We start from the raw sequence: 10,345 nt of genomic DNA, 5'->3' as shown, positions 1-10,345 counted from the left end.
GACACATCAGACACGTGGCAGTGCTACATAGACAGTTAAACGTCACGTTATATTGACTGGCAGAAGAATTTGATGGAGAGAATAAAAATAGGAGATTAGTCACTTTAGTCCCTGAAATTGACCAACAGAGTCTACATTCAGGGACTGTTTTACAATTTCTCTGCATTCAAAAACTAAAATGACTACTCATTTCTCATTCATGGACTAAAATGACTAATTCCCCGAATAAAAATTGATCAACCTTATGTATGAAATAATGGATGAAACTTAGATTGTCTATTTACTATGCAATGAACACTGCACACCAACCGAAAGGAAGGGTTTAGTAGTTAACTACGAGAGAGAGAGAGAGACGAAGAAACGATCTTCGAAAGTAACGAAGGGTTTGCCAACTATACACACCTAACAAACAAGCTTTTCGCTATAAAACCCACACTTGTTATTACTCATTCCAACAACACACACACTCTCTTCGTGCCCTCCGTCCATTTTCTCTCTCTTTCTCTCTTCAGATCTCTATCTCTCTCTCTCTACACAATGGCATCCATCACAGGAACCTCATTCTCCGTCTCAGCATTCAAACAATCTCTGGTAACAAACAATTCTATTCATTATGGTTTAATTTGTGGTTTATGATCATAATTAATTCTTATGCTAATTCACATCTAACAGGTACCTGGTGCTAGATTCTCTAACCCAAAATCAGTTTCCCTTTCAATTAAGGGGAATGCCTTTCCATCCATTACATTGCAGTCTAGGGTACCTCGCTTTCAAGTTACATGTGCTGTAAGTTCCTCTGAAACCCTCTAAACTCTTTTACTCCCTATATTTTCTTTTATTTTATTTTTGGATTAAATATGTTTTTTTTTTCTGTTTTTGTTTTTAGTTATTGAATATATACTAATTTTTAATTTGATCCATGATGTTTTGTTTTATTCCATGTATGTCTGCAGAACATTTTATTTTTGTCTCTCCAGGGCCATGTATAAACTAAAATTATTAAATTAATATTACGTACATATTATAAGGACCAATTTCAATGTGAACAAATTTAAGCTGAACTACAATAAAACAGCAATGAACAAAAGCAAAAAAGTTGTATATTTGAATTGTTTGGGATCACTTAAATGAAAAAATATATTATTCACTTGTAGTAAACTATATACTTATTTTTATAGTATAATTATAAAATTATAGAAATGTTGCTAGTTCAGAAGAGGAGAATGGATTTGTTGTGGTATCACACATTTTGATTTCTTTCACTCGTTGTCTTGATTCAGTTAACTACGAAATTTTAATTTCTTCTAATAAAAATTGATTTATTGATTGAACAATATATTTGATGTTGGAATTATCAAGGTTTGCATCTACCTCTGATATTTGATTCTGTGTGGTATTTATTTCGACTATATTTGCATTATCTGTTGTGATATAAACGCCGTGGATTTTTACTATTAATATCAGGCCAAAGCAGAAACCGTAAAGAAGGTCTGTGACATTGTCAAAAAACAATTGGCATTGCCAGATGAGTCCTCTGTCACTGGAGAGTCCAAATTTTCTGCACTTGGAGCTGACTCTCTCGATACGGTATTGTCATATTCATAAATTTTGTCTCTGAATTGTTGTCTTTGCATAAAAGTGTTACTCATGCATTCATGATTCACAACACTTGATTGTATTGTATCTATTGCTATTTTATTGCCTTATCTAAGTGTGTGGTCATGTACTTCTTGCTTTCTGGGCTCTCTAATGCTATCTTGTGCTGTTTTTGGTGATTAGTTTTCACTTGTCAGAAATACTCAAAAACCATTTCTCATTAGGTTGTTATTTCATTCTACCTGTTTGTTTCATATTTAAAATCAGAAGACAGTTATGGCATTTTTATGCAATTTTGCTGCCAATTCTGAATAACATCTTTTTCTTGGATATTAACTGTCCTTTAGTATATTGCTGTGGCAAATGCATACACATATAACACTGTTGACTAAGTTAATTTTATTCCCTTCTCTATTTAGAATATCATTTCGACATTATGTTTTTTAATCTACATGGAAAATTGTAATTAAAATGTATTTTGAGTCCCTTCTTGCTTTTATCACCCTGCCTCATGAACCACTAAAGCTGCCTAAGTGGAAACTTCAGCATGATTCTGCATTTGAGAAAAATAATAACATAGCCTCTGTTATGTATCTTTTCTAGTATTTTTTTAACTTAGACTTGTCAAATTTCCTGTAGGTTGAGATTGTGATGGGACTTGAGGAGGAATTTGGTATTAGTGTTGAAGAAGAAAGTGCCCAGTCCATTACCACCGTCCAAGAAGCAGCAGACATGATTGATAATCTTCTTGAAAACAAGAGTGCTTAAGTTCAAACCCGGAACAAGGACACACATGCATTTTAGAGTTTTTATATTTGTGTGAGGGGTTTTTTAATTTTATCTTAGGCATTTCAGTTTGATTACTCTTCAAGAAACTGTTAAATCTTTTCTGAACTCCTCTAGAATTATTGCATTACTAGTTTTATTTATGTAGAACTTGTGGCTCTCATCAACTATGAAATGAAATCTATCTGTTTAAGTGTTTTATGTGCTCCTCTATTACAAAGCTTTTTCTTCCATTCTTCTTCAAGGCCTTTGAGGCTTGGATATGATGTCTATTACGCGGAGGGTTTAATCTTCTACAGTGTCTCGTGCCTCTGTTTCCTACTATAATTTCTTAGGGGGGTGTATTGGATTGAGATTTTAAAAGACTATTTTGGCAAACAAAACCCTGAAGATTTTAAAAGATTTTGTGAGATTATATTGATTTTGTTGGATTTTAAAAGACTTTTTTCAAAGGACTTTTTACAATCAGGATTTTGAGCACATGATTTTAATGGATTTATAATACAAATTTTTAAGATTTCAACGGACTTTATGAGATTTTTAGATTTGAAATTATTGTATCAATTTTTAAGAAAAATTTAAAATAACCTGTGGATTAAAAAATATTATAAATCTATAATATCAAATTGACTAATAATAATGATAAAAATGTATTGTCCCGTAAATGTAGCTCAATTGGTAGCTTATAAATTCTGTTGTGGTCGGAGTTTGAACTCCGAATTCCCCACTTCTCCACACATAATGTGTGTGAATCTAGCCACTATTACTTGACAAAAAAAATAATAATAAAAATGCCTTAAAAAAAATAATGGTCACTTAACAGTAATCGTAAGGCATATAACAACAACAAAACAATCTGCTAAAAAAATAAAGGGTTAAATATGTTTTTGGTCCCTATAAATATGTCAAATTTTCGTTTTAGTCCCTCTAAAATTTTTCTTCAACTTTTAGTCCCTGTAAAATTTTCAATCACTACTTTTGGTCCTCATTTTTAATTTAATTTTTGTATTTTTTAATGAAATTGTGCAGAAATGTGTAAAATATTCTAAAAAAATTTCCTAAAAAAAATTAGAATTTTTTAACAAAACAAAAATTAAATATGAATTTTTAACCTCAAAACATATAAAAATTCATATTAAATTCATGTTTTGTTAAAAAATTCTGAATTTTTTTTGGAGTGATTCTTATAATATTTTGAATTTTTCTGGAAAATTTTATTAAATAATATGAATTCTACATATGAGTTTACTTTAAAAGAGGGACCAAAAGTGAAGATTGAAAATTTTATAGGGACTAAAAGTTGAAGGAAAATTTTAGAGGGACTAAAACGAAAAGTTGACATATTTATAGGGACCAAAAACATATTTAACCCAAAAATAAATAATAATGAGAATAAGTTAGTAGAAAAAAATGACTTGAACAAAACTTCAGTAAAATCACCGAATTATTTTAATACTTGAAATAGTCTCTACGAAACTATAGCAAAATCACTTGTAAATGTAATGAATTCCATTTGTTATGTATTTCCTATAACTCTTGAGATTCTTTTTGTTACGTATTTCCTGTAATACTTGAAATGTAATAACTATGTAACGTGTACAGGAACAATATTTTTTTTCCTGGAACATGAACAACAACGTTGAGACTCGAGAAACAACTTCCGTAAAAAAATCTCACGGCTATGTGTGGGAGACAAAAAAGTCTCAATGTTAGGTGTGAGATTGTTGGTAGGTACATTTAACACTAAAAAGTCTCACAAAATCCATTACTCACAACAATCCATTAAAATCCTTAGAATTTTGAATACCAATAGACAATTTTTAAGTTGTGTAAAATCTCAATTGAATACCACTGGATTTTATTGGACTCATTAAAAAATCCTGAAAATCCTAATTGAATACCACAAGAATGTTTTAGATTCCTTAAAAGTCTTGATTGAATACCTAAATACTTTTTTAAAACAAAAAAGTCTTTTAAAATCCTTTGAAATCTCAATTGAATACACCCCCTTAGTATCTTCAGAGAGGAAGAAATTTTCTTCCACCATGCGCAAATCCACCATTCATTATATTTATTTTATTAGGTGTATGATCCCTCATATTAAAAGATAGAGTTGTTGTATTCACCAAAAAAAAAAAGATAGAGTTGTTGTAGTTAATTAAGGAAAAATTATGGCAGCATGTGGGATGGTCCAACAAGAATTTGGTGCAGTAAAAACTATTTATATAAGGTAGGGCAAGTATTAATGCTAGTATTATTATATTTAGACTTTTATAAATATATATTTGTTACGCTGCTTGCCCACATATTTGGGGACACATCATTGGTCCAACAAAAATTTGGTTCAGTAAGAACTATTTTAATGACATAAAATAACCAATATAACATTAACTAAATTATAGTTTTGTACTTTCATCGTTCAAAAACATACCTTGTCATTCCTATTACTTATTTAGAAAATCGTCGAGTGCGAGATAAGCAAGTCTTTCTCAGTTTCATAAATGTTCACAAGGTTGTGGGAGTGTTCGAAACAATCAAAGTAACTGGAACTTGACAACTTATCACTTTATTCGTGTGTCATGTTTATAGCACCATTAACGAAAGCGGTCGTTTGCACAGGGGCATGTTTCAAGCAAATGATGCACAGTGGATAAAGGAAACGGAAAATACCGCGATGGAGGGAAGGAATATCAAGCCAAACCTGGAGCACCACTTACTCATAGCAGGTGGAAGTATCACACACTGTCCTTGAAAATAACACCTTATGATCTTTACGAGTTTCACCCTGTAAAGTTTGAATACCTAGTACAGATGCGAGTACGATACAAAATGTATACATGAATACACAAGTTTTTAAAAATTTAGGATACGATACGGCTAAGATATATTAACAAAAAAAAATGTAATAAAACTTAGACAAAATTACACAATTTGCCCCCTAACTTAATTTCAGGAAACACTTTCGTCATTTTTTTTCTTCCAATATAATCATTTATGTTATAAAATGTCAATATTCTATGATTTTTTATGGGGTTTTTTCAATGAAATATAATATTCTATGTTTTTATGATGAAGATTTGAGTTTATTTATGAGTTAGATGAATTTTTTTATAAGTTTTTTTTTTTAGTTTTTGATTCATATAATTTTTAATAACAATGTTGACATTTTATAACATAAATGATTAAATCAGAAAAAAAAAATAAAGGACAGAAGTATTACCTTATTATAACATAAATGTTTAATTGGGAAAAAAAATTTAGGCAAAAAATTTGTTTCAAAATGAATGTTACTTTACATTTCCAATACAACTTTAATTTTTTTTTCCAAGTTTACCCTCAATAAATACTCAAACTTTTCTCTCACACAATTTTGAATGCAACTTTAAATTTGTCTTTTTCTTATAAAACAAGGGCAATTTAGTAAAAGTGTTATGTCTAATGATTATTTCATTTTATTCTTTAATCTGTGTGCATTTGGCTAAAACGACACTCATTTTGAAACAATGAGAGTAATATTTTTTTGTGTGTGAAGAAAATGAAAATGTTACTTGAAATTAAATTAATTGACGAAGTGTGTAATTTTGCCTAAAACTTGCGTGCATGTAAAATACATAAAAGAAATGTGCATTGATTTCTATTCATTAATATATAACTATAAAGTTCACAATTTACAAAAAGGATAATACATGTGATCAAAATACGAGGTGTGGAGTTTTCGTATAAATCATAATTTAATTTCCTTTCCATGCTAATACTATATTAACTATATTAACAGAAGTAGAGCTAAAAGAGCTTAAAACAAGTTTTGCATATTTAGAGCGACCGACATCATATTTAACCGTAATAATACTCTTCTATACTATATATATATATATATATATATATATATATATATAAAGAAAATAACCCATTTTGAAAGGATTTTGGGCTGGCTTTTTTGTTATTCCAATTATACTCTTAAACAAAATTTCTTATAATAAGCTATATTGTTGGTGTTTTTAAAAAAAGAAAAGAATTTTTATTATATTTGTTATATTTTTGTTGTCATTGAAAAAGATAAATATAGTTTGTTGAGTTTGTTACATTTGAAAGTCACATATATATATATATATATATATATATATATATATATATATATATAAAATATCGTTTGTTTTTTTTTTTTTATCAAAGCAATGAAAATAAAATGCAAACCAAAATTAAGGTCTGAATTACACAAAAGAGAGAAAGGAAGCCAAAGGCTATCCTATAACAACAAAAAGAAAGAGTAGCCTACCATGAAAAGCAAACGGCTGCATATACCCCCAAAGAATCCTAATTGGACATGGCATCTATTATGCAAAATATATGAGTATCAAACCTTCCTAATCCTCTAATCACAATATTTGGGATTGCTTTTGATAACACCCTTTTTGGAAATATCGTTTGTAATTTACACGCAAATTTTTATAAAATACCGTTGATAATCTACAAGTGTTAGAGCAATAAAAAAAGCGGAAAGACAAACATGTGAGTGTCTGTCTTTTCGCTAATAGTAATAATAATAATGATAATTACAATAACATTAATATTAGCGTCCAAACGAATCAAAGCTAAATGTTTCTATTAATCAAGCAATTGTAAATTAAACAACAGCCAGTGTAAAATATATTCACATCGTCGATGCATTTGAATTAGTAAATCAGAAAGTTCAAAACCATTGGTGAAAAACAAAAAAAAAACAGGGGATTCAAAGTGGAAAATTGCTGTTGACACATATGATTGAGAAACACCGATAAAAGACGCAAATGCCCCTGCAGTAGTTAACCGTCGAGGAATTAAAAACACGGTTGCAGTTAACTGCCGAGGAAAACTTAGGCAGTTAACTACCGAGGAAAACTTCGGCAGTTAACTGCCGAGGAAACCTGAAATCACCATTATGGAACGTGTTTTTTCTTTCTTCTTCGTCCTTGTTTTTATATCTCCTCCACTTATCTTGTTTTCTCTTCCCCTCAATTTGATTGTTCCAGTGTATTAATTTACCTCTCCTGTAAAAATAAAACTTGCTTGTTCTCTTCTTTCAATCAAATGATTCTTATGACCATAGATCTAACAACTTTCCCCAGTTTTTTTTCTTTTTCAAAAGCTAAGCTTTTACCATCGCAAATTATTGAGAAGTTGAAGACATGAATATTCTTTGCATTAATTTAATTTGATTGAGTGTGGTTTATGTTAATAAATAAATAAAACTGGTTTTTTCTCCAACAATTCTTACTGGTGCCATTGGTTTTTCTTGCATCTATGTTTATCATTTTCAACTACCATTATCAGAACCAAAATCTTAAATTAAATCAAGCTTCAGTTTTTTTTTAAACAAAATCAAGCTTCAGTTGTGGTTTAATTTTATTTATTTGTACATAGAATGATGGATACAAAAATTGAAAAGGGTAAATTGAGATCCGAAAAACAATGGATGGCATGAACTATCAATGAGAGAGAAAGATGAATTTTTATATAAGTGTAACAGAAATGATTAGGGATTCTTCAGCAAGAAGAAGGATGGAGTGAGAAAGTGGAGGAGGAAAAGGGTTTTGGAGAGAGGAAGAGAAGAACGAGAAAGAAGCAAATTGAATTTCCACGGCACTTAAGTGCCGATGGATAAAATTGAATTTCCGAAGTTTTCTTCGGCAGTTAACTGCAGCCGTGTTTTTAATTCCTCGACAATTAACTGTCGCAGGGGCATTTACGTTTTTTACTGGTGTTTCTCAGCCTTCTCATATGTGTCAACAACAATTTTCTTCAAAATGGACATATAATAGGATTTTAGGTGCTAATGTAAAAAACTGACGGCTTGTGAGTGGTCCACCACCAACTCCGGCTGCCATGCAGCTATGAAGGGTGAGTTTGATGCATACCCATGCAGAGAAAAATTAAACGATGAGGTGTTCTATACAATATTTGTTAAAGAGAGGATTTCAAAGAGAAATACATATGAAGCGTATTTACGCCCAATTCACAAGTTTAGATATAAATATACGTTGCGGTTTTCCTTCAAAAAAAAATATACGTTGCGGTTTAATACAGGTGCAACAATGCAGCTGGCTTAAACAATAATGAACAGTATAGTTGGCTTAAACTCCTAAAAAAATGGCTTGAACAATAATAAGAGTAATTAATAAATATTTAGCCTTGTGTTAATTTAAAAAATGTTAGTCTTTCCTTCTTCAGCCATGATGTTTAAGTGGATTTACATTAAATTTAACTTAAAAGTTAATATACTAAGATGTTTTTGAAAATACATTTACATAAGTCAAGCCATGATATTAATTAGATTTGATTGGTAACTCTTAGGGTCCGTTTGGTTCAAGAATTAGGAGGGGATGAGAGGGGAGGGGAGGAATTTTAATGGAGGGGAGGGGAGGAGAGATATTTTAATTAAAAGTGTGTTTGGTTCATAAAGTAACGAAACAATAACGATGTAATCGATAACAACATGATGTAGACGATGGAATAATGGATTAGTAATAGGGTTGTTACAAGGAGTAATAAAAGTTGTTACAAGAAAAAATTGTTAATAATATGGAATAAAAGTTGTTATAAGATAATATAACCTATAGCCTAATAATAGTAAAAGTTGTTTCAAGCATAATAATAATAATAATAATAATAATAATTCTGTGCAATAAAATTTGATCATCTCCCCTCTCCTCCCCTCCCATTCTAAAAATTGAACCAAACACTTTAAATTAAAAATCTCCCCTCCAAAACTCTCGAACCAAACAGACCCTTAAACAAATAAGGCTGACCTATGTAAAAGAAAAAGAATAAGGCTGACCTAAAAAAATTTCATTTTTAGGTTACAAGGTATGAATTTAAGTCGAATTTATGAAACTCCAATTTAAGTCGGATTTGATCGGTAACTCTTAATTTTTAGGCTCCTTAAGTACAATTATGAAAGAAAATGAATAAGACTATCTATACATTTAGATGGACCAAAATTTGTATCCGTCTTTAACTTTTTCTTCAAAGATTGTTCTAAGTGAATATTTTTTATTTATAACGCTACCATATAAGTTAAAATTTGACATTAATTAATTTTGACTCATAAATCCTAACTCCTAAGTAAATAAAATTGACCAAACATGTATTCGGTAGTTGAATGCAATTGAGTCGAGTTTATGTTGTATAAGTCGTAATTTCGTAAACTTAATCTTCAAAGACTGCTTTTATCAGTTAACTAGCTTGAACCAGTCATTTAGGATGGTTTTGGGTATTTAATCAGATTTAACTTATAATTATTACTATAATACCCGAATGAATCCGACCCTAACGCTAATTTGTTTAGCGGATTTAACGATATAAATACCACAGACTCAATACTTATGTTCATCGATATCTTGTCATGACTTTCCTTTCCCCCCATATCGTGTTTCTTCTCCTGCCTTAGTTTGTTCTTTGTTTTTTTATTACTCGGTTTTACATTTTCAAAGAGGAAATAGAGTTTAATCAAGCGATTGAGTTCAAATGATTATTATTCTGGTATTGGCTGACTTTCAAGCACACATATGTTCCAAAGGGCTCCTTGCGAAAGGAGTCCACATGGTCGCGACATGGGAAAAAACATAACCAAAAGAGAATAGTTAAAAAGGTCAAAGGTACAAAAGTGCACGAGACCAAAGATGAACACCCAGTAGGATTCGCGACACCAATCTACTAGATACTAAACACTCGCAGTTGTCTCTCAAAGGACTATGACTGTCCTTCTAGAACAATTGTCCAGGTAAAGGTACAAGGACCAAGTCCTTAAACCTCGACTATAAATATTTAGCTTTTCACATGTACACCTATCGTCCCACGCCACTCTTGAGTGTTGGAGCACATGGAGGTACACCACCCTCATTCCCCAAGAGAAGAAGCTTGCAAACTACAAAGAAGAAGACCACGATTGACGGAAATAGGTACTCAAAGGTCATTCAACGACATC

The 10,345-nt window shown here is 30.8% G+C and overlaps 1 protein-coding gene across 1 annotated transcript; it reads left to right on the top strand.

Annotated features, from left to right (window-relative positions):
- The first annotated feature begins 456 nt into the window (after window positions 1–456).
- On the top strand, window positions 457–2,583 carry LOC146902514 (acyl carrier protein 1, chloroplastic-like). The gene is made up of 4 exons (XM_085737664.1): window positions 457–591; window positions 673–786; window positions 1,465–1,587; window positions 2,236–2,583. Exons 1-4 carry the CDS (start codon window positions 538–540, stop codon window positions 2,362–2,364), a joined length of 420 nt encoding a protein of 139 aa, XP_085593790.1. The 5' UTR covers window positions 457–537; the 3' UTR covers window positions 2,365–2,583.
- The last annotated feature ends 7,762 nt before the right edge of the window (window positions 2,584–10,345 follow it).

Source organism: Medicago sativa, chromosome 8 (genome assembly GCF_051527215.1).
Source record: "Medicago sativa cultivar Bolivia chromosome 8, Bolivia_mono, whole genome shotgun sequence".
Classification (NCBI taxonomy): Eukaryota; Viridiplantae; Streptophyta; class Magnoliopsida; order Fabales; family Fabaceae; genus Medicago; species Medicago sativa.
This window is presented reverse-complemented; position numbering and strand designations above follow the sequence as displayed.